The 23,956-nt window shown below is 47.6% G+C and overlaps 1 protein-coding gene across 1 annotated transcript; it reads right to left on the bottom strand.

The window, feature by feature from the left end:
* Positions 1–830: 830 nt before the first annotated feature.
* On the bottom strand, positions 831–22,935 carry GMPS (guanosine monophosphate synthase). Its single transcript, XM_085068894.1, has 16 exons — positions 22,799–22,935; positions 18,125–18,306; positions 15,094–15,208; positions 13,995–14,092; positions 13,108–13,211; positions 12,266–12,459; positions 11,539–11,704; positions 9,944–10,095; positions 9,413–9,586; positions 8,549–8,654; positions 7,778–7,893; positions 7,039–7,164; positions 6,018–6,133; positions 4,584–4,714; positions 2,767–2,939; positions 831–1,368 (listed from the first exon to the last, which is right to left on the bottom strand). The coding sequence occupies exons 1-16, from the start codon at positions 22,823–22,825 to the stop codon at positions 1,267–1,269; spliced, it is 2,082 nt and encodes a 693-aa protein (XP_084925020.1). The 5' UTR covers positions 22,826–22,935; the 3' UTR covers positions 831–1,266.
* Positions 22,936–23,956: the final 1,021 nt, after the last annotated feature.

Raw genomic sequence — 23,956 nt, 5'->3', positions numbered from 1 at the left:
AACAGGAAAATGCGTGCGACCAAAAATATAGAACAAACACTTTCAACATTATTCCAGTTCACAAATCCAGGCAAGGGCAGAGAGATGGAGCTGCAGCCATGAAATACTCCATGTTACTGAACAGTTTAAACCAAGTATTTTGCAACATAATACTACAGAGATCTTGCAGCTGAACAAAACACAACTGCTTGAACTAAAAAAGCAGGATAAGAGGGATGAGCCTGGATACACATTCCAGTTCCCCCAGGGGAGGTACCAGCAGGCACCCAGCAACCTGCTCAGGTCAGAATCCAACTGCTCCTGGGGCAGGACAGGATGCTCAGGTGCACGGAAATGGCTTTGCCTCAAAACATCAGAAAGCTCCTGTCCAGCAACCATCTCAAATTATTGCTTCACTACCAACAGCAGAACACGAGGGACAGGAGGATCTACAGGGCTGGGGATTCACCCCCAGCCAGGACTCACACCAACGACTAGAGTGATCTTACAGACCAAGCTAAGCACAACACAAACCCAAAAAAAACCCTGTCAAAGCAAACCTGTACAAAATAAACTGTCATCAAGTACAAGGGAAGCACAGGGGCGGCAGGGACAGTGCTGGGGACAACCAGGAGTCACAGATGCAGGAGCTGCAGTGCCAGCTTTGCCCTTGTGCCAAGCCCAGAGCAGCCAGAGGCACTGCAGTGCCCAGTGTGCCCCGGGCAGCAGCTGGACAGACACACGGACAGGGCAGGGCAGGAGAGGTCAGCACTGACCAGCATTCCTGCTGGGGGCCAAGAGCACAGAACAGAACACAGCATCCACAGCCACGACTCAACAGCACCCACTACTCCATTTGGCAAAATATTTATTTATAATAAATCCGTCCCAAAGCGGTTGGTCACAAAGAATTAACTCCTTTTACATGTTTGGGCTGTAACAATGCTTTTGGTAGAAGTAAATAAACTGTCTCTTTTTACACAGTGTACAAAAACCAAGAGACACCGAGATGCCAGGTTAACAGGAGAACACAGGGGGAAGTGGAAAGACAAAGGCAAAGCAGAGGGTCTGTCCTGGCAGCGCTGCCACCACGGGGTACCCGTACAATCCTCAGCCCCACGCCGCTCTCATCCCCAGCACAGCTCCCAGCTGCAGCCTCCTGCTCCAGCAGAGCACTCTGAGGCCGTGCAGCAGCTCCAGTCACTCTTTCACAGTACTGCATGTCAACACTGGGAATGGTTTCTGATATGGTTTAGACTGCACACAGTACTTGGATGGGGAAGTTAGTTACTCCCACTCCGTAGTTCCTGGTGGCTTTGATGTCAAGTCGTACATCACCCGAGAGATGCCAGGGATCTTCTTGATCTCTGCCACCATTTTCAACACAACCTGAGGTGGAGGGGAAACACAGCATCAGAAGGAAGTGTGTGATACACATCTGAAGAAAACTGAGAAAAACCTGAGGGTTCCCACCAATCCTGCTGGACACCAGAGAGAAGAGCCTGTTGCTATCAGCTCATTGCCACCAGGCAAGAAATAAAACCAGCTGGAAGAAAACCTCTGGTTTGTGGTATCTGCAGCTATTTGGGACTCACTGACTTGTGGCACAGCCTGAACTCCCCAGGTCCAAAGGTGTTCCTGCCAGTCCCTCCCAGGCTCCCCTCACACCAACCCCTCCAGCTGAGCCACCAAACACAGAGCAACAGCCTGGGGAAAACCCCTGCCAAAATAAAAACAAGCTAAAAGGTAAAAAATTCAGTAAACACCCAAAAGAGGCATCCAAAGGAAAGAGTTTGCAGTGAGTTATCTTCCAGAGCTCACAATTAATCCACACTAGCAGTAATATTCCAGGTGAGAATTTGATGATCCTCAGCAGTTCAGCTTCCTTAAAAATCCCACAGTTCCCAACACCACTTACATGACACACTGTTTATAGTGCAAGCATCAATTAACAATACATGATTATTTTCCCCATAAGTATGATCATTCTCTGTAATATGTACTATTTAGTTACCACATTGTTAGCTGGCCATAAAGTGACAGTTTTCCATTTTGGAGAATGTGGGGCTTTTGTTTGGTTTTGTGGTGTTTGGTTATTTTTAAACAACCAAATGGTTATTTTTAAACACGAACACCGAGGTCAAACAAACCCTCATTTTATACAATGGGATAGTTCACGTGGCAACTTGGTTTTGTCATGGATAGGCTGCCTTAAAGCAGAGGACTTTAATAACTAAACAGTGCTCATTTGGTCTTGAAGTGTGTTTAAAATAAAAGGTCAATCCTACTCCTCACCCACAGTGCATTCCCAGGGGGACAAAGTACTTGACTGGACATGGATAAAGTTTCCCAGAAAAAAAAACAAGCTTGAACCTGAGTCCTTTTAGTGACCTAAAGAGCAAACAGGACACTGGGATGTTAAACTGCAAGTTCCAATCAAAGCAGAAGTGCCAAACAAAGGCAACTCATAACGCCAGGAAATTTCCAATTACTGATGAAAATATTAACTCCAAATCCCAGCAATGGCTGGGGTATTCTTTCTTCTTTAATTGGTGCTATTTTGGCTCAGCTCTGCTGGAAGTCTTTCAACTTTGTCAAACCCATCTGCCAGCCCCTCATTTTGTTAGTTTTTTTTTCCCCCAAAACACCACAATATTCTAATGAATATTATGACAGAGAAAAAAAATGCAAGAAAATCCAAGTGAAAGCAACTGGAGTGAGAGGCAAGCCAGGCTGAGGCACGTGCAGCTGAGGTTTTGCAGAGAAGGAAATGGGAACTGCCCTTACCTCCTCGGGCACCTCGGTGCCCGGCGTGGCCGCGATGCCCGTCATGAAGTCGCTGGTGATGAAGGGCCTGATGACCACTGACCTCTGGCACGAGGGCTGCTTCTGCAGGGGGTCTCGGTCAAAATGCAGCGGGGTCAGGATGATTGGCATCTGGCTGATCTTCCCAGCATAGCCTTGGGGCACACAGGAGCACACGGGGTGAGTTTGGGGTGCAGACAGGAGGGACAAGTTCTGCCATTCCCAACCCTAAACCAGCAGCTGCTTCTGCATCCTGTGGGATCTGCTCCCTCTGGTCCCTCAGTTTGGGGTCACAGGCACTGTGCAGCTCTACAGCTGCAGATCAGCACCGGGGAGGCTCTGCACAAGCTCCCAAAAAAGCTGTGGCTGCCCCTGGATCCCTGGCAGTGTCCAAGGCCAGGCTGGACATGGCTCAGAGCAGTCTGGGATAGTGGAAGTGTCCCTGCCATGGCAGGGTGTGGAACAGATGATCCTTAATGTCCCTTCCAACCCAAACCATTCTGGGATTCTATAAATTGCCACTTGAGATGATCCTCAGCCTTTGCAGGCACACAGAAAAATCCCAGCTAATCTGTGTTATCCCTGTAATTCCCTGTGAATCAACTGAAGAACCACTTTCCTTCCCACAGAACATCACCATGGGGGTTTAGCTGTCCCTGTATCAAGCCCAATAAAGAGCTGTGCACAAATAAATCTTAGAAATATTCTTTGAATAGTGTTTGAAACACCCAGGAGAAAGCTCTGCAGTATCCCCTTGCTGCTGGTGAGCAGGAACTCCAGACAACCCAATTTCACTGAGTTTTTAACATCTCCTGAAAGGCCATGCACAATCCCCCAATTTCCCAGTTTCAACAACCTTGAAGTCCAAAATTCGGGTGTGTGGCAGCTCCCCCTGCTCAGCCTCTCTCCCTCTGCCAGCCCTGGCCTGAGCTGCTGCTCTGGAAGGTTTTTTCACTGAACCATAACTCCAAGCTTATTTTTAGGAGCAATTCATTCACACCAAGCCAAGTGTCACCAAAAGTTAGCGAGACACAGCTACAGCTTTACCAACACAGCCGACAGTGTTATCTCAGCCTTTTGAGGTTAATTCTGTGCAAATTCTGTTCACACAGCCCTGCAAACTCAACATGGATCCTCAGAAAGAGAGATCTGTTGTAACTTGATTTATATGAAATGCAGGCAAGGCTGATGCAGTGCTTCCCACACAGATCACATCTCCAAAGGTAATTAAGTAGAAAACTAAAAAGGCTGAACCTCAGAACTCTTTATTCCCAGACTCTGCCTGGGAATAAACCTGTGCCTGGGTAGCACATCCAGGGGACTCAACACTCCCTGCCTGTGCAGGGCTTGGGTTGGCAAACACAGCTTGGACTTCAAGTCAAGAAATCTGAAACCACCACAGTGAGCTTCACCCCCATGGGGAAAACCTGGCATTTGGGCTTTCCACAAAACCAACACTATTTAAAAACTATGTCAAGTTTCTTCACCTCAGGTAAACACTGAGGACTGAGCTCAGCAAAGAGAAGGGATTTGGGTGACTTTCAGCTGCCTGAGAGCACTTTTGCACAAGTTTGCAGTGAAGCTTGAACTTCATGATGTATTGGGAGCAAGTCAGTCCCCAAAATCCCCTAAAATTAATTCCTGTCCTTTAGCTATCAGCTTCCACAACCTTTCACTGTCATCCCATTAGTTGATCCCTTTTTTTGGAGTTATTTGCTTGTAGATGTTGACAGCACCACTCTAGCTACACCCATGAGGTCTGCAGGGATCTGGAAGCTGGGGTGAGGGGGAACACCTACCAGACTCCCTGAGAATGTTGTGAGCCTCAAAGTCAGCTTGACGTAAAGTGCTGAGGACTCCTGTGGTCAGGAAGGTGGGGGTGACATCTGTGGGGGGCTCCTTGACAGGGGGGCCAAACACATACACGACTCTGCAACACACAGGATGGGGGAAAAAAACCACATTTTCCACACAGAGAATAAAGCAGATTGCCTCAGACCTGCATCTTTAGGGCTACAGTGAGAAATCTGAGCTAGAAAACAGCATAATGTTTCATTTTGCTTACAATTTTTAACAAGAAACCACCAAACCCCCCATGAAATGCTACACCTTGTTAATGAAGACTAATTTATAAATCTGCATCCATAAAAAAATATCTTCTGAATTCAAAGCAGCACAACAGCTTTACTTTTTAAATCTGATTCCTCGTGTTTCAGATGCTGCAGAACAAAAAGCAGAGTCTGAGTGGCCTCCTGCATGGATTTACCACACTGTGCTCACACCACTCATTTCAGTCTGGAGACACAAGCCAGGAGGAGTTGTTCAAAATCCAAAGCACACAGATATTCCAGTTTATACTGAGTGGTTTTGTTTGTAACACAAAGCCAGCAAGCACAGCTGGGCAGGAGACCAATGATATCAGTGCTCTCCTCACTGCAAAGATCCCAGGGAGAGCAGAACTCCCAGAGATGGGGGATGCTCAGGAAGGCAGCAATAAATCCAGAAGAGCTTAAAGAAATCAGCAGTGCTCTAAAGCCAGAAATTGCCTTTTATTTTTGCTTTTTGACATACTCTGAAATTGCACTGGCAATCCTGATTTATGCCTTCTCTTGTCCCCTCTCAACTTAATTTAAACAGGTATCTTGCAATTGCAGGTCTCACCTTTCAGAGTAAAAGCTCTGTCAGTAGGTGTCACTTATGTGAGAAAATGAAGTTTTGCTAAAAGCAATTCTAAGCGGTTTTGGCAGAAATCCCACAGCCAGGCAAGGAGGGGATAATTCCCCAGAGCTGATTTCATGTCTAAGCACCTTCAGCTGCTGGAAAAGTTATGGACTGGAGCAGGTAGGAAATGTATCCTCAGAGAGCTCAATGAAGATCAAACTGCCCAGCTCTGGAGCTCTCCCTGCGCCATCAGAACTGACAGCTCCTCACAAATCCCCTCCTGACAAAGGAAAACCAAACTGCAGCAGCCACAGCTGCTCAGCACCAGCCTGGAGTCTTGCAGAAGAGATTTGCATAAATTATGGTGGATGCTGTCTAATCCAAGGATATAGGCCATCAATTACTCTTCAAGCTGGAAATAAATCTGTGTTTTGATTCACTGTGTGTTTGTGACCTCTGTATGCTACACCTGTCAGACACATTAAAAATGACTCCCCAGATTAAACAGGGAAGTGTTTGCACCTGCTAAACTTCCACATATGAAGGAGATAATGCAATGAATTCAGAGTTACCTGTTGATGTTGTGGCACATGCGTGGTATGAGCCTGGCAAGGAACATCAGGGACTCCCAGTGTGGAGCATCTTTGCTGGAGATGCCACAGACATAGCTGTATGAGCGACAGTCACCCTGGGGAGAGAAATAAAACACTGCATGGCTGTGTCACCCCAACACCTTCCTGCCCATCCTGCAGGTGACTGGACCAGTTTGGGCCAACATTTAGCCAAAACTGAGCTGGTGACATCAGTGAGAGACTGAGTGGGTGAGAAAACACACAGCAAGGTGACAGAGCTGTAAAAGGAAATATTCAGAGTGGGAAGACTCATCTAGAGTGGCCAGTGTTGGTATTTTGGTGACAAAGCACAGAAATTTGATGACACTGCAGCCTAAAACAGTAACCAAAGCTGACTGCAAAGAGCCACAGGAGCCACACACAACATCAGGCTGCTGAAAATCAAATATGAGGAGGAATTCAACACTGAGAGTGCAGAGAAAGGTGATTTACAGCCATGACAGCTCAGTAAGGAAATCCCCCAAGTTACTGCACACAATTCCATGGCAGTGCCAGCTCAGCACTTGGTTTGTGTCCCTTGTCCCCAGAGGGAGGGAAAGGGAGCTCAGCTGCTGCACAGATCCCACTGCTCCCTGCACTGCTCCAGATCCTTCCCTCCAAGGAGAAAGATCAGCACAGTTCAGAAAAGAATGGGAAAAGGCAACAGCCATGGTAAAATGTAGGAAACAGGGATTTTTACCCAACACAGCCAACACTCCTGAGCCTCAGTGGGGCCAGCAGGGTGACAGCAGCAGTGTGAGTGGGCAGCAGCCCTGGGCTGGACAATGTCCCCAGAGAGCCCCTGGCACTGCCCTGCTCAGCCATCCCAGCAGCTGCACCCACACAGCACAAAGCTGCCTCAGCCACCTGCAGTGTGCCCCTGAGCCAAGCTCTGCACTTCCACCCCCTGGAGCAGCAAGGATGGTGTTTCCCACAGCTGCCCCTGGCAGGAGCAGCTCCCAGAACAGCCTGCAGTGAGTACCTGCACTCCTACAGTTTTGATTGGTAGCAAGAAGGCATTCAGTGAATGTAGGCTTGTGATCTGCATCAGCTTCTCCTGGTCCTCCTCACTCGTGCACGCCTTCACCCTCTGCAGCAAAGTGTGAGGCTGCCAAGGATAAAGAACAAGAACAGGGAATTCAATAAAGCTCCCAGGCCCTCCAACAGAACTTGCACAGCACCAATAAAATTGTAATTTAAGTAGCTGTTTGTTTAATCTACATTTGCCCTTTGGAACTATTTAAAAAATACCTCTCATTTGACAATTAAACATTAGCAAAAGCACTTTTCTGTGATTAGACTGTATTTTAAGCTGAAGATCTCCAAGGCCATAGGGGAAGCTCCTTTTCTGTGCTCATCTTCTCCTCCACAAAGCTGCACTTTTCAATTTTGTGGCACCACAATTCCATACGTTTTAAAGGAAAGGCAGATGGAAATCCCTGCCTTTCAGGATCTACCAAAAAGGTTCTGGAAGTTGTTTTGAACTCACACCTCAGAACAGAGCCCTCTAATGCCTTACAGCCACCACAGTCAGGAGGTGTAGAAGTGAACCATAAAAAGTTTAAAAATTCCACTGAACAGCTTCAGCTGAGCTGTGCTGGGAGACATCACTCCTTAGAGAGCATAAACCAGTCCTTTTAATTTAACCTCTCAGCAGACTAAACCTCCCTGCAGGTCCCTACAGAGCCACCACTCCAAATTCAAATTCAGCATTTTGTTACCTTCTTCACGCTTGCAGAAAAATCTGCAACTATTTTCAAGATGTTGTTTGTTTCTGGGAAGTCTTTGCACACATAAGGCTCTTCAGCACAGATCACTCTGATTGCCAGGCCAGGACCTGCAAAGCAACATTGCAAAAATGTTATCCTAAAGAACAGGAAGCTGATTTTCACCTGAAAACGTGGAACACTGAGTCAGTCATTGAGTACTGTGTATTGTGCTGCTGTTTCTAGACTTCAGTCATCTTAGCACAAAAAGACAAAAAGAAACCAACCCTCAATTATCTACTTTGCTGTTTCCTAGTGGAGAACTCGTGTTAGAAATGTTCAGCATTGATTTTCAGGACAGCAAATACCCTGTGGAAAGGCAGAGTCAGGCTGTGACTCCAGGTAAGATCCACATGGAGCTCAGGCAGTGCTCACTGCACTTAATGAGAATTCCTGCTTTGGCTTCTACCACCAAAACCAAACAAAGACAGTGAACTTGACTATAAAACGTTGAGTTATATACATTTATATATAGAATGTATATATATATATTACATAAATCACATATTATATACAATATCTAATACACATTTATAATATATATTATATATATAATGTTACATATATTTATCAAGCTGCTCTCAAATAATCTTTCCTGAAGGATCATGCTTAATTAAAAACCCAAATCGATTTTTTCTGTGTTTAGAGATCAGTTTTACACGCCAACACACTGCAGCTACTTTGTGTCTGCTAAAGAGCACAGCTGTGATGCAGCAGCTCCCATACCTGGGAAGGGATGTCTGCACACCAGCTCTTCAGGAAGACCAAGTTCTCTTCCCAGCACTCGCACTTCATCTTTGTGAAAGTCTTTCAGTGGTTCTATTACTTTACCCTTAAAGAGGAAAAAAAAAAAAAAGGCAATTTACACTCCAGCTCACATATTCAAACAAAATGCCTCGAATGTTTAGGCTCTGGCACCCAAACTGGCCTGACCTCACAGCACCAGTGCCAAGGATTCCATAAACACTGGAAGAAATTCCCTGTGAATGTGGGCTTTGTGGACCAGCTGCAGGGCAGAGGGTGAGACCAGGAAATTCCAGTTTGTGCCACAAGAATCTGTGGCTCCAGCAGAGCAGACAGAGCTGGAAGGTCAAGCTGGCTCTGCCTTCACAAATTCAAATGTCTCTTGTCTTTGCTGGACGTTCAACCCCAAAGCCTTGAAAACACTTTGTGCAGTGATCAGTATTTGAAATGTGGATCATTAGCTCTCCTGGGGAGTTGGTGATAGCTCAGCACCTTCCCCAGAGTGCTGGGTGAGGTCTCTCCTGTGCTGGCTCTTTCTTGGAGTATTTTACTGTAAGTTAGAGAGCCCACCATTGTAATGCCAGGAAATCAAACCAGGGCAGTCTCCTACCTTGGTTCATATGCTAATACTGAAGAGCTGTGCACAGAAAGGTGTTTAAAACACCTTTCTGGACTTCAGATAATCAGACCCAAGGCAATGAAAGAAATGCAATAAAGTACAAGAGAATCTCAGGGGCCTAATCATAACAGGACCCATTAGTGCAGGGCAGTCACACCAGCAAAAGAGAGTTTTTAATTTCTTTTCCTCCTCCTCCTGGGAGAGCCAGGGGAGCAGAGGCTGCTCACCTCCTCGCGCAGCTTGCGGATCAGCTCAGTGTCGTTGTGGTGAGTTTTGATCACCTCAGCCTTGCCACTGGCCACCAGAGAAGCACTCTCGATCAGGTCAGGCCTCAGGGTGCCCTGGGCAAGGAAAACCTCCTCGGGTTTCAGGTTCATCTCCCCAATCACCTCGTTGGCAATCTGGATGGGCAGAGAAAGGAAGAGCTTCAGCACAAAGGTCTCAAGGGAGAGGATGTGGTGTTTGTTGCCAATGGATTGTGCAACAAACACCACAGAGCTGTAAAAGCACAGTCAGGAAACTAACCATGATTTAACACTGTCCCACTGCTAAACAGACCCAGAACCCCAGCTTTTGCTGAACAAAAAATGGAAAAGAGATCTTCAGAGCACAGGAACATCAGTGTTAAATATTCCCCCTGTCACTTACCAAGTTCATCACAGCTTACACAAGTATTGATGCTGCTGATTAAACAGTAAAGGATGTATCCAGAAATCAAAATATTAAAAAAACTCAACCAAACAACAAATACACATTACCTTAACAAAGGTGTCACCGATAATTTTTCTCTTTTCTTCAGGACTTGTAGTCATATTTAAGGTCTTGCTAATTCTTTTACGTGGAGTTCTGTCCTCATCTGAGATGGGCAGAGTTGTGGTGCCATTATAGAATGAATGGGCTGCATTCACCACTGCAGGAAACCACAGGGATTTTTTTTACCAAGTCAGTAAAGATATTAATGCAGGTTACAAAATAAAAGTTTCACTTTATTGCTTTAAAAAAAAAAAAAAAATCAAAAATAAAAATCATTGCAGTCCTTTGACTGTTAACTGCATTGAATAGGGCTGTTCAATACCTCAAGAATTAATTTTACCAAAAGCCTTTGATTTCTCTTATTAACCTATTACTTTTTCCATATGGTGAGGTTAACAGCCACATGCAAGTGCAGCTCTTGCTTCCCCTCTTAGATAATTTACTTGCTTTAAATAGTTCACAGGACAGTGTTTCCCCAAGGCCTTTCTGCAACCAAAATTAAATGATGCACTATTTACTCATGCTACATTATGCCTCTAAATTAAGAGAGGCTCCCAGCGCAGAGATCAGCTGGGAGGCTCTCTGGCATCTTGTACCAGCCCTGACTCCATGACCTACACAAGGAGCATTTGCAGCAAAGGGATTCCCTCAATTTGTTCCTCTGGCTGCCTGCCAGAGCCCAGGTTTATTGCTCCACAGAGTGTAAGAATGAGACATGGATTTTTCACTAAAAAAAACCCAGTAAAACTAAAATAAATTTAGAAAAAGATGTGTCTAGAATAAAGCTGAGGACACTGCAGCCCAGGGCAGTGGGAAGCACTGCTCACCCAGTGCCACAGTGCCTGAGCAGAACACAGAACTCCTGCACAACAGGCAGATATTGCTCATAACTCATCAGCCAGGCAGGACACAGCAGCTCTTGCTGCTGGCACTAACTCTGTCTTCTCTGACCTCCTCCTATTTGAGGTACAAAAATAAACTCTGGGCCTTCTCATCAGCCACATCAGGGCACACTCTGCTCTCTCAATGAATTCCTTCACACAATCACAAGGGTTGGAAAAGACCTCCAAGACCATCAGGTCCAACCTTTGACCAGTCAACACCCTGTTCTCAAAAAGCCACCCCAGAACCACTAAAATGCACCTATTTGAAAGCAGGAAAAAACGCCGTGAAAAAGTCATTTTGGCTGTAGCAGCATTCAATCACCCAAATGAGCTCACAGTTTACAAAGAAAGAAATCCAGGATAAGAAATAAAGCCCCAAGTGTTAATGAAGATACTGGAGAAAATGGAAATCCAGTGAGTTCTACAGCAACTGAACAGCATCCCTCAGCAGAGAAGTGACCAAGGCACAAACCCAGAGCTCTGCTGTGCCCCAACAACTGAAGAGATGGGGCAGCTCACTGTAAATAAAGTAAAATCAAGTAACTAAGGCCTAACACCTTTAGTTTAAATTGTGTGAATAGGTCTGGGTGGTTCCACATGCCCAACCTGGCTTTGGTACGTGAGCCTGGGAACAGCAGATCAGCAAAACCCAACAGTCAGGGCAGATTTGGGAGAAGGCATGCCTGGTGTAAGAAGCACTGAGCAGAGATGAGTACCTTTCACCTGGATGCCCAGCTTCTTGAGGGCCTCCTCCACAGCCTGGCTCTCCCTCTTGCGCATGAAGCCGTTGTCGATGTGCACGGCGATGACCTGCTCGCGGTTCAGCGCGCGGTTCAGCAGCGCCGTGCACACCGTGGAGTCCACCCCGCCGCTCAGCAGCACCTGCCAGGGCAGCCAAAGGGGTCAGCTGGCCACGGGTAATGGGGACACAACACAGGTGACACACACAATGGGGATACATTACTCAGGTAACACCTACAACGGGGTAACACATAACCCAGATGACACACAACCACAGTGTGGTAACACACAACATGGATACATAACACAGGTAACACCCACAACGGGGTGGCACACAACCCAGGTAACACCCACAACGTGGAAACATAACCCAGGTAACACCTACAACGGGGTAACACACAACCCAGGTAACACACAGCCCAGGTAATACCCACAATGTGGTAACATACAACCCAGGTAACACATGACCCAGGTAGCACACAGCCCACAACATGCTAAAACATAACCCAGGCCCAGCCAGGAGGGACAGAACAGAATATTGACCTACAGCCAACACCTTGCAGGGAAACCACAAACAATGCATTGTCCCAGCTGAGAAACTTCCCTAAAACCTGGCAATGTATGACCCAAGTCACGACAATTCCCCGTTTCCCAGTCAACCCCAGCCAGTGTTTCTGCAGCTCACCCTGCAGTGTGACTCACCAGGACCTTGGAGGAGCCCACTTTCTCTTTGATGTCCTGGATGCACTGCAGCTCTCTGTTCTCCACGGTGAAGGTGCCGCTGCATCCCGCAATGTCGTACAGAAAGTTCTTCAGGATCATCTTCCCGTTCACTGTGAGGCTCACCTCAGGGTGGAACTGTGCCCCATAGAGCTTTTTGGACTCGTTTGCTATTCCTGGTACACATGACAAAACAAAAAGCAATAGATAAGCTGGAACTGAATGCACACCCAAGTCAAGCAAGAGACTCCAAGTGGCTCTTTGGGATTCAGTAACTCCAGTGGTTTTCAAACCCCACATTCTAAGGTCCCACCATCTCCTGTGACAATCTGTGTGTGATGTTAAAACCCTGCTGTCAGTACCTGCATTATTCTTGCTCAGTTGAACGTTCATGCAATATTAAATACAATAACAAGTTAATAAAGCTTTAATAATTAAACAGTGCTTCACTTGTACTGTTTAAGTGCAAAACCCAAACCCCACTGACAGTGCACATCTCCCTCTCCCCCACCTTAAGGGCACAGAACATTTTATTTCAAAGACAAATAACACATGCATACTCTAAAATAACAAACTGTATAAATAGTGTTAAATTTTACTTAAACCACATTTAAATCAGGACCACTCCTTTTAAAGACTGTTTCTTTGTTATCATGACAGCTCAACATGCAAACACACACCAGAAATTGTTAAAAACCACTCATTCTTTCGGCAACTAAATAGCAAGAGCTATTATTCTGTTCCCATTTGGTTCTAACTCCTGTCTGCCACAATCCTTTCCTTTACAACATTATCAAAAGACAAATCCAGGATAAAACAAATACCTGCTATGATGTTCCCAGACTGTGCCACCACTTTGAATCCATCAGCCACTTTATCCACACTATCTCCATGAGTGAGGAGCACGAGCTCTTCCTTCTGAAGGCCCCTAAACAAAGATTAAAAACTAGAATCAAGTCAAGAAAAAAGGAAGATTTAATTCCCAGTTTCCCCTTATTAACACCCCAGTATTGAAGTATCCCCTCTGGGGCATGGAGAGGCATCTGGAGTCAATCAGGATACTGGGAGTCTTGCTTTTTGTTTCTACACAGTGAACTTTTCTTGTTCAAAACTATGTGTTTGCAGGACAATTTGGGCAGTTCTGGGCAATCAGACTGTTCTGCAGGAGCCCTGCAGAGGGAAAATAATAAAACTGGAATGCCAGGGATGAGTAAACAGACTTTTTACACAGAACTTGAAATACATTGACAAAATTATCAAGAAATCTAATTCTGGTTTTATAAAACATAGCAAAGCAATTTTAAAGGAAGCTAGACAAATAATGGGTTTGGATTTTCTGTGTCCTTTCCAAAACTGGATGGGCACCAACCAATACAAGAGCACTGCACAGCAGGAGACAGGAGCTCAACTCAGATATTCTCAGGTCATGGTGCACTTACAGCGTCTCCATGAAGACTTTGAAGTAAGGGGTTTACACAATATTCCCAGAAATAGGAACTGTTTTTCTGGTCAGCTGGGAAGTTATACCTAAATATTTTTTTCAATGAGTAACCTGCCAATTTGTGACCACACTTGCAAAAGTTTTATCAGAAATTATCAGCTAAGGTGCAATTTCACACTTTTTCCTTTTTTTAATAACCTCCTCATCCAGACCCCCTTTCCCAGACTGATATTTCTAATGTTGCTTTGATAAATCAGACAGTCTGTGCACCTGAAGAGTGAGCAGGTGTTATCCAGGGTGATGCTGAACACTCCATCCTCCCGAACGCTCTTCTTGTGCACCGTCCCTCCAAACACCTTGTTCATCATCTGCAGAGCAAAAGGACTCCATGAGAAAGCACCTCACAGTCTGCAGCTCTTCACACCTCACTCTGACTGGCAGAACTGCAAAATCATGTATATTCCATAATTCCACAGCTCGTCCCCTCAGAAATGGCTGCTCTGCAAATCAGCTGAGTATCTGAGGTCACATCAAAAACCTGAATTTATTCCCTTAGTTTTATTTTGTGCCTAAGCCTGGGAAAACCAAGATGCACAAGCAGAAGTGATGTACCTAATCCAGCCCTTGTCTCCTTGGAGGTTTGTTTTGCTCAGCTTGGATCTACCAGATCCCTGCAGGATCACCAGTGAGTCCAAAGGCAAATAAGGGTTATTTCTGTTTTTGTGAGGGAGTGTAAGCACCCTTAAGAACTATGCTAGAAACAGTCCATTCTCAAAACACTGCTTCACTTGTTTCCAGGAGAGGTGCCTTCTTCAACACCAGCTGGGCAGAATTAATGAGTGACTGACAGCTTGTATTTACTCTGACAAAAAAGGAGTGTGGAACTCAATTCACAGTACTGCTGCAAAGAAAAATCATTTATGCAACTGAGCCCAGACTGGTTTGGGTTGGAAGGACTTTAAATCCCATCCAGTGCCACCCCTGCCATGGCAGGGACACCTGCCACTGTCCCAGGTGACTCTAAGCTCTGTCCAGCCTGGCCTTGGACACTGCCAGGGATCCAGGGGCAGCACAGCTTCTCTGGGCACCCTGTGCCAGGGCCTCCCCAGCCTCACAGAGAAGAATTTCTCCCTAATCTCTAATCCAAACCTGCCCTCCTTCAGCCTAAAGCCACTCTAAGACAAGGCAGAGCAGCAAGCTCAATGCATCAACAAAGAGCAGCACTGCCTGTCTGAAAGCAGCTCCTTAGCACTGCCCCTCAGCCCAGGCAGAAATGAGCCCTACAGGGTGGCTGTGGGCAAGATTTACTGGCTGGATTTGCCCTGAGAGACCTTTCCCAGCCCCAAGGTGTCTGCTGTCCCCACAGCACCTGCATGCCATAGCAGATGCCCAGCACAGGTTTGCCGATGGTGAAGATGGCTGGGTCGAACCACGGAGCATCCTCTGCATACACCGAGTTTGGTCCTCCAGAGATGATGATGGCTCTGCAGGCAGAACGTGGGGAAATCATCAATACAAATACACTGCTCACTTTGAAATCTAGTCACTCGAAGCATTGACATTGTCTCACATCACTCTTAGAACTGATACTTTCTAACAGGCATTTTAACACAGATACCATAACATGTAGCTTGATTTTGCCTTCAAACCCAGCAGGTTTTCAGGGAGGTACTTCCCCAGGTTAAACAAAGTCAAATATAAACCATCTTAAAAAGTGCCTGTGTTTTAAATTCCTCACAGCCAACCTTCAGCTAAGAGACCAGCAGGATGGCTGGGACAAATGCAGAGTATTAGCAACAATATATATCATTTATATATATATACTTAATGAATTCTGTGACATCTGGAGGGGAGCTGCAGTCAAAACATCCACTCCCAAATTCCTAAATCTGCTGAAAAAATGTCCCTTAATCCATTCAGGTTATGCAGAGATGGCATTAGCAACAAGTTGAGAATTACACGTGCAATACACACAATCACATGGGGTTTGGAGTTAATACTTCACACTATAAAAGAAAATTAAACCATCTCAAAGGGGAAGGGAGAGTTTTTGCAAACCATAATGATTTACAAGATCGTGAACTGCAGAAGCAGCAGTTGGGCAACACTTCTGGCCTCAGCTGGGATTGAACAGAGCACCAGACCTTGGACTGAGAACTGTTTGCTTCACAGAGAACATCAAACTTGCTCTGAACCAGCAACACAAAACCAAAGGAGACAGAAGTTGCATAAATGGGATTAAATGTATCTCATAACTCTCCCAGCATTAGCTCCGTGCAAGTAGTGACAGCACAGTTTTTCTGGTTCTGAGCAGCAGCAAAGGCACTGTGCTGCCAGCTCTGCACCAGGAGAAACAGCCCAGTGGCACTCATGGCACTGAGGTCACCTGCAGCCCAGCAGGGATGGAGCTGCAAGGGGACAGCAGCTCTTCCCCTGACTGCTGGGCTCTCCAGGCCAGCTCTGGCAGCAGCCCAGCTGCCGTGGGTGTAGTTTTACACTGAGCCACCCTGAGCTCCTCCCTGCTGCTCTGGCACAGCCACTGCTGGTCAGCATGGAGACACTGCATTTCCTGAGCTTGCACTGCTATAAAGAGCCTGAAGTCTCCCTGTGCCTGCTGGCATCACTGCTCCAAATAACTCCATTTTGGAGAGCAGAGGCATTTGCTCAAGTGCCAGATGTACAGAACACTACTTAATATTAATTAGAATCACAGAATATGCTCCTGGAGCTCTGGCAGCCTCAGGCTGTGCCCACTCCCTGGGGAGCCTGGGCAGTGCCAGCACCCTCTGGGGAAGAACCTTTCCTGATCTCCATCCCAACCCTGCCCTGGCACAGACCCAGCTGCTCCCTGGATTCTAAGAAGAAATTAAAGGAATACAGCCACACCTACAAACTGTACATTCTTCTGAGAAGTCAAAATTGTTCTAGTCAAAGCCTTAAAAAGTTTTTTTCCATACCAACTGAAATTCGACAGAATACAGAGAGGTTGTGCAATGTCTCCTAGTATTAAATTAAAAAACTATGAGTTGAGGCTGATAGAGGAGCCTGCTGTGTTTGTTGATTGACCAACACTGTGGACACAAAGCTATTGACCAACCTGGCTGCCCTGAAAAGCCAGCCTTGAGAAGTGACCTGGACCAAGAGCCTCTGCCACATTTTAGAGAGCAGCTGTTTGCAATGACAAGTCCTACAGGTCTAATCCCAAGACTCTGAGGAACCTTCAGCTGAAGTTCTTCCCAATACAAACCTGCACCAACACATACACTGCTTCACTAATTAGCACTGATTGGAAAAATGCACTTCTGCAGCACTGTCTTATCTATTGTTGGGCTCAACCAAAAAGCCCATGTGCACCATATTTCTGGATTTGTACCAAACAGATGAGTAAGTACAAATATTTGGTGATTTATAGACTTCAGGATATTTATTCTCCCCACACAGAAGAGATGCATATCCTAAAAAGCCTAATAAAACATGAAAAATTAATGCACAAAGTACTAAATAATTGTGAGACCTTTTTTCACTGCAAACAATGAGCGGCAGTGTCAACTAGGGGATTTTTTTAGCTGCTTGCCAGAAACACCTGGCATGATTTACCACAGTACCTTCAGTACACAAGTTAGTCAAATTAAAAAAAACCCAAAATTATAAAATAATTTTTAGAAACTCACAAAACTTGTTTCCTTGACTAAACAGCTACCCCAGTTCAACAGGTAAAACAGCAAGATCATCCGAAGTTTTGTGGATATTTAAAATGCAACCTCTTGAATGATACTTAGGAATTGATTAAAATGACAATAAGAAACAAATGGGCAAAAAGGCATAGAGACAAATGGTACCTCTGCCCAAGCATCCCCAGCAAAGCTCAGGTGTTTCTATGGCCACAACTAGTCTGCCTCAGTTCCCAGGCACGAAATTGAAATAATCCATTCTCACCAGTGAGAATCTTGGTGTCAGCACGAACAAGAAACAAAAAAACAACCCTGGAGAAATCTGCACCTGTGTGAAGGAGGCTGTTGTTACAAAGACAGCGTTCTAATTATAAGTAGCTAATGAGTTTGACATGTAGTAAGTTAGAAGCCAACGGACATGTAGCGTGTGTGCTATGAAATAGTATGAAGAATAGTAATAGCAATAATAATTAATAATAGATAGTAGAGTAATAATAGAGTAATAGAGTAATAATGGAGTAATAACAATTGATACTCTGTAGTAATAAAGGATGATTAGGTCTTTTTCATCCATTGACCAAGTCATGTCATCTATACATGAGTGTCACATCCACCACAACAGCGACAACGCTCAGAACCACCCAGAACACTGCAATTTCAGGTCCTGGCAGTGGGCACAGGTGCCAGGGGACAGAGGGGACAGCAGCACCAGGCTCAGGCAGCACCTACCGGAAGCCCTGCTCCCGGATGGCGAAGGCAGGCGTCTCCAGCGGGTAGATCTCGGACTGCACGAAGAGCTCGCGCACGCGCCGGTCGATCACCTTGCCGTACTGCGCGCCCGCGTCCAGGATCACCACGGCGCCCTCGTAGTGGTGCTGCCCATCCTTGAGCTCTGCCCCGGCGTTCTCGGGCTGTGAACAGCACCCACGTCAGCACTGCTATGGCACCACCGAGCCACCAGGCTGGAAATGCCTCTGAGAGCACCCAGTCCAGCTGTCAGCCCAACCATCAGCCCAACCATCAGCCCAGCCCACCCCGCAGTCACCACCTCAAGTGCCACTGCAACACGTTTTGGGAACCCTCCCAAGGATGGTGACCCAGCTCTGCCCCAGGCAGCCCATTCCAGTGCTTTTCTGTCATGAAAATTTTCCTAATATCCATATTAGGAATATTTAGGTTTCCTAAACCTCCCCTGGCTTTACACAGACAGCCCATTGACTAAGCCAGATCTCTTTAACAACTAACACGTGTGAGGCTTTGCTAATTAGCTATGCTAATTTATGATTAAAATGATGAAGACCGGCCAAGAAACTTCAAAATGAATAAAAAAAAAATCTTGATGCTTATGAGGACCAGTAGAGGCACTGGCAAGATGAAGGGGCTGGACACCAGCAGAGCACATCCCTCCCAAGCAGCCACACAGACACTCCCATCCCCCAAACCAAACAGGGCTCAAATTAGGAAAGGAAAATGCTAATGACAAGTAAGAGCTCACATAGCCTGTTCACCATCTGCAGCCTCTCCATCCTTTCCCATTTTCCAGTTGCACACAAACCCCAGCACAGCCCATGAGAACTGAGAGCATAGCCTTTTTCTCAGGCAAAACAGCACAAAATCAAACAGAAAATGTTTTTCCCCATCATGCTGCCTCATATGCTGAACTTCACTTGACATTGCCTCCTGGAGAGAATAAAAAGGGGAAATTGAGAACAAATGTCGCTGCTAAATGATTTAAAAAAAACCAACCCAACATATTTTGAATGCAGCATTTGAGCAGACTGCACGTCAGAACAAAGCAGTGGTTCTCTCTGAGCTCCTCACGTCTGAACTGCTTGGCCAACTTTAGCTAAATCTGAAAGAGTGCTAAAAGCACAGGGCCAAGTTTCTTCTCAAAAAAACAAAAAGTGAAAAGAAGCAGCTATTCCATGGAAGTGTCCTTATCAGAGGAACTCCAAGAAAGAATGAACAACCACACTCTTAACACTAAAAACTGCCTGCCTAAAGAATTTACTTATTTTGGGGTGTTCTTCCCCTAATTTAAATCTTACACTGTCTCCCTGCCAATGCAGTTTGGTGAAGGAAAAACTGGGAAGGGTTTTACTTTGGTAAATGCTGCCTCCAAAGATCTTGGAGCCTTATTTCAAGTGCTACTGATGGCACACTGGAGTTGTTCTGCACGTTTTAATCAGGCAGCAGAACCTCCAGCCCAGGACTCATCTGTGTTCCCATCACTGCTGCTCAGGCATTTCCACCTGGGGCAGGAATTCACCCCAGATCAGGCACAGGTGATTCTGGAGAGCATCATCCTGCTGGGACACAATGTCCCAACAGACACACCGGAAACTTCCCAAGTTCACACCAGCTGGAAGAGGTTTTATCTTAATTAAAAAACATAAGTGAGGGGAAAAAATAGTGCTAAATCCCTCAAAAGCCTAAATCCAGGTTAAAATCACATATTTAATTTTTGCCCTTCAGCTGGCAGCCAAGTTGCCTGGTGGGGAGCTCCTAATGACTTTTAGCCCTGGGTTACACAACAAAAATGCACATGTTGAAAGAGAGCAGACTTTAGCAGCAAAAGCCTCTTCACAGTCAGAGCCACCAGAACTGTCCTCCCTTCCTGTGCATGGGAGGGAATCACTTTTAGAGAGATTCTGGACATCTGCACCTGGCAATTTCTAAATTAGCAGCTTTTGCGAGAGAGACTAACATTCTTATTCTTTCCTGAGCCCATCTTGGGGAAAACTCTATTCCCATTCAGCCTTACTTTTTTATTTCAAGTCTTTAATTGTTTCAGAGCAGCAGGTTGTGTCATTTAGGGACAGAGCTCTGCAGCCCTCTCATAAAGAGTAAGACGTTCCTGTTGGCATCAGCCAGGTTGGACCAATGGCCAAGCATTTACACCTGTAGCTAATAAATAAAATTTGGTTTTCAGTGCTCTACCCCAAGATGTTCTGGGCAGGCAGGTGTGGTTAATGGGGCACGAGCAGCAGCTGTGGGGGAGACAGGAGTGTGAAAACAGAAAGAGCTCAGTTACATCAGGAGGAGCTTGAGAAACATTGTTAAAGCAGGGAAAGTAGGTCTGAATCCTGAACCTCCCTGAAAGCCCAGCAGAAGAGGGACAGCGATCCAGACTCCTCTGAACTAACCAGACAAGTAGAACAGCAAGGAGGTTCAGGACTAAGAGAGCCCAACCTACACTACCATAAATCACAGGCAGAGAGGAAAGGAAAAAAAGCAGAAGTCGGCACAGGATCTGGCTTTGCTTACTTAGAGGCACAGTTCCAAGGCTAGGGGTTTTAAACCCAAATTTATCAAGGGAAACTTGGTTTGATGAAATCCAAAAAGGAACAGATGCTGTTCATGTGCAGCCAACATGGCAGCTGAGCTGTGTACAGCACAGGCGTGCCAGCAGGGAGATTAAGAGGACACCAGACAGCCCAGCTCCTGCAGGGACAGGGCTTATGCAGCCAGCACCTCTTCCTGCTGGGGATTGAGCAGCCGCTAGTCAAAGCTCTTTTTCACCTCAGTACAGCCATAACTAGAGCTCCTTGACTTCCTGTCTATCCTCACAAAAATCTGGAGAGCTCTCTGGTTTTGAGACCTGCTGTGGGAGCTGCTCTGACTGCTGTCCCAGGCAGTCCAGGCACTGGGGCAGAGCACCACGCTGGTGTGCCGAGAGTGGGACTGAAAACAGGACTAAAAACAAGACTAAAAACCTGTGCATGCCAAGCTTATTCAAGTCACAAGTCACCCTGCAAACCACAGAGCTGAGCCATGGCACCAAGGTCCCATGTGGCCACCCTGACTGTGCTGCCACACCATGGGTCACCCTCCTTCCACCACCTCAGCTCTGCCACAGTGACACTGCAGGACAAAAGATCTTCCATCACTGGAAGATCTGGTGTCAAACCCAAATAATTGCAAGTTCTGTAGTGAGCTATGGTAGGAGAACTTGCACCAGGATTGCACTACCAGCCAGGGACACCACAAATCCTATTCCTCACATACCTGCCTAGTGCTTTAAACTAAGTGTGCAGGTTCCTAACAGCCACTTGTGCAGAATCAGGGCATTTTTCAGCATTTCACACACCCACGTGCTCGCAGGCTGGTCATTAATGCAATTTATAAACCACATTTTCATACAGACCAGTCCCATTCCGGAGCACCGGGAAGCAGCAGCAGCTCCTCTGTCCGAGCCCTCAGCTCTCACCCACACCAATAACTCAGGACAAGCCTAAACCAGGAGCCTTGATCTCACACCTTCAAGCCAGCACAGGTTTTACAAGAGTTTAATTGTTTCCCTGTGGTATTAAAATTCAGCAGGTCTAAAACCAGCCACTCATATTTTACAGTATAACAGGAAAGTAGCTCCCTCAAACTCAGGCCATCCCCAGGATGGACACAAGAGCCCCCAAGCCATTATCTCAGGGATACTGTGTAAGTGTCACGCTGGTGTCCCTGGGCTGCTGGTTCCTGCAGACACTGCTCTGTCACCCGTGCAGGATGAGCTCTGAGCTCCACATGGCATCACTGCACTGGGACAGAACAGGAGCACCAGGAGCAGCCCCGGGCAGGAAAGCAGGCTGTGACCATGGCCAAGGAAAAGCGTGCCAGAGAACTTGTGCAGGGACCAGCTGAGTATTCAAAAACCCTTCAGAGTCACGGCTTCCTGCAAACTAGATGAAGAGAAGAGAAGAAGGGGGGAGAGGAGCAGCCAGGAGCAGCCCCAGCCAAGGAGAAGCGTGTCACAAAACTCACAGGGACCACCTGAGCACTCAACCGCCCAGAGTCACGGTTTTTGCAAACTAGATAAAACCCCAGAACAAGGCTTTGATCCCGCTACAGAAGTGGCTCGAACAGCGTGCTCGGTTTGGTTGAGAAGCTGCATTACCAAAACGAGCTGTAAGCTCCCGAGGCGCGCGGGTCGCTCGGTGTCCCCATGTGCCAGAGCCGCACGGACACGCGTGTGTCCTGTCCTGTCCTGTCCCTGTGGCTGCAGCGGGACCCGGGCTGGGCTGGCATCTGTGCTGAACGAACCGAACCCCTCCGTCCCGGCTGGCCGCGGGTCCGGGCTGGACACACCCGGGCAGCCCCGGGGTCCGGGCTGGACACACCCGGGCAGCCCCGGGGTCCGGGCTGGACACACCCGGGCAGCCCCGCGGCACAGGCCGGGCAGCGCGCCGCGCTACAGCCCCGCTCGGGCAGCTCATCAGCTAATGAATTAATCAGCGCCCCGCCAGCAGCCGGGGCTGAGGCTGAGCAGCGGGCGGTCCCCGTTCCCTCCCCGCGCCCCGCCGCTCCCGTTCCCGCTCCCGGGCCGCAGTCCCGCCATGTGGCCGGGCCGGGCGGGCAGCGCCGGGCAGAGCCCCGGGCGGCACCCAGCCCCGCGGCCGCGACACTCACCTTGGTGTCCCCGTTGCACAGGGCCATGGGGGCGGCGGGCAGCGCGAAGAAAGGGCCGCGAGGAGCCGCGGCCGCCGCGCCGCGATGAGCTAATGCCGCCGCGGGAGGAGGAGCCGCCGGCGGAAGGGGCGGAGCGGCGCCGGGTCAGCGCGGCGTGGGGATGCGGGACACGGCGGGGACACGGCGGGGACACGGCACGTGGGGATGGGGGACACGGCGGGGACACGGCACGTGGGGATGCGGGACACGGCGGGGACACGGCACGTGGGGATGCGGGACACGGCGGGGACACGGCACGGCACGGCTCGGCTCGGCAGCTCCAGGAGCGCCCCGTGCGCGTCCCAGCACACCTGAGAGTGTTTGGGCTCCGGGGGCTGGTTTTGCAGGGTAAAAGCAATCAGAACTTTGCAGTGAGCGGTTTTTTGTGCGGTCAGTGGTATCATGGGATCACTGGCTGGGGTGGGTTGGGAAGGACCGCAAATGCCATCCATCCGGCAGGGACACCTGGCACAGATCAGGTTAAGATGAAATCATACTCCAGCGTCTGCTTTCACTGTGAGATTCCAAACAGTTCTGTCCGGAACGTGATAAAAATGTATAGTTTTTGCTCTAAATCGGGATTTTCGGTCTGTTGTTTTTTTGGGATTTTTTGGTGGTGTTGTTCCTTTACAGTTGTATTGACATTGCCATTGTATTTATAGTTACACAACAATTAGACTCTCAGACGTCCTGCATCCTCTTTCCTTCTGTTTCTAATGCTTGAAGTGTTCTTCCATTCCTCCGTTTTTTAAAGTCCTGGAAGACCAGGATTTGGTTAAAGCTTTGTGATACAGCTGGAGCTTCAGGATAGGGTGGGATTGTCCTCCTCCCTGCACTGTCGCACTGCTGGCATGCCCTGTGCCCCCTGGGTGACCCGCAGAGCCACCTCCTGCCCGGAGAGTGTCCCAGCTCCAGGGGTTCTGCTGGCACCCCCGACCAGCACAGCCCTGGCACACCCAGAATCACTGATCACAGACCGGGTCAGGCTGGAAGGGACCGCAGCGGATCATCCGGTGCCACCTGCCTGCTCAAGCAGGGTCCTCCCAGAGCACATGGCACACGGATGTGTCCAGATGGGTCTGGAACATCCCTAACGAGGAGACTCCACCCCCTCTCCGC

This window comes from Lichenostomus cassidix, chromosome 9 (genome assembly GCF_008360975.1).
Source record: "Lichenostomus cassidix isolate B80296 chromosome 9, HeHo_3.0, whole genome shotgun sequence".
NCBI classification, from domain to species: Eukaryota; Metazoa; Chordata; class Aves; order Passeriformes; family Meliphagidae; genus Lichenostomus; species Lichenostomus cassidix.
Note: the sequence above shows the minus strand (reverse complement) of the source record. Positions and strands in the feature narration are given on the sequence as shown.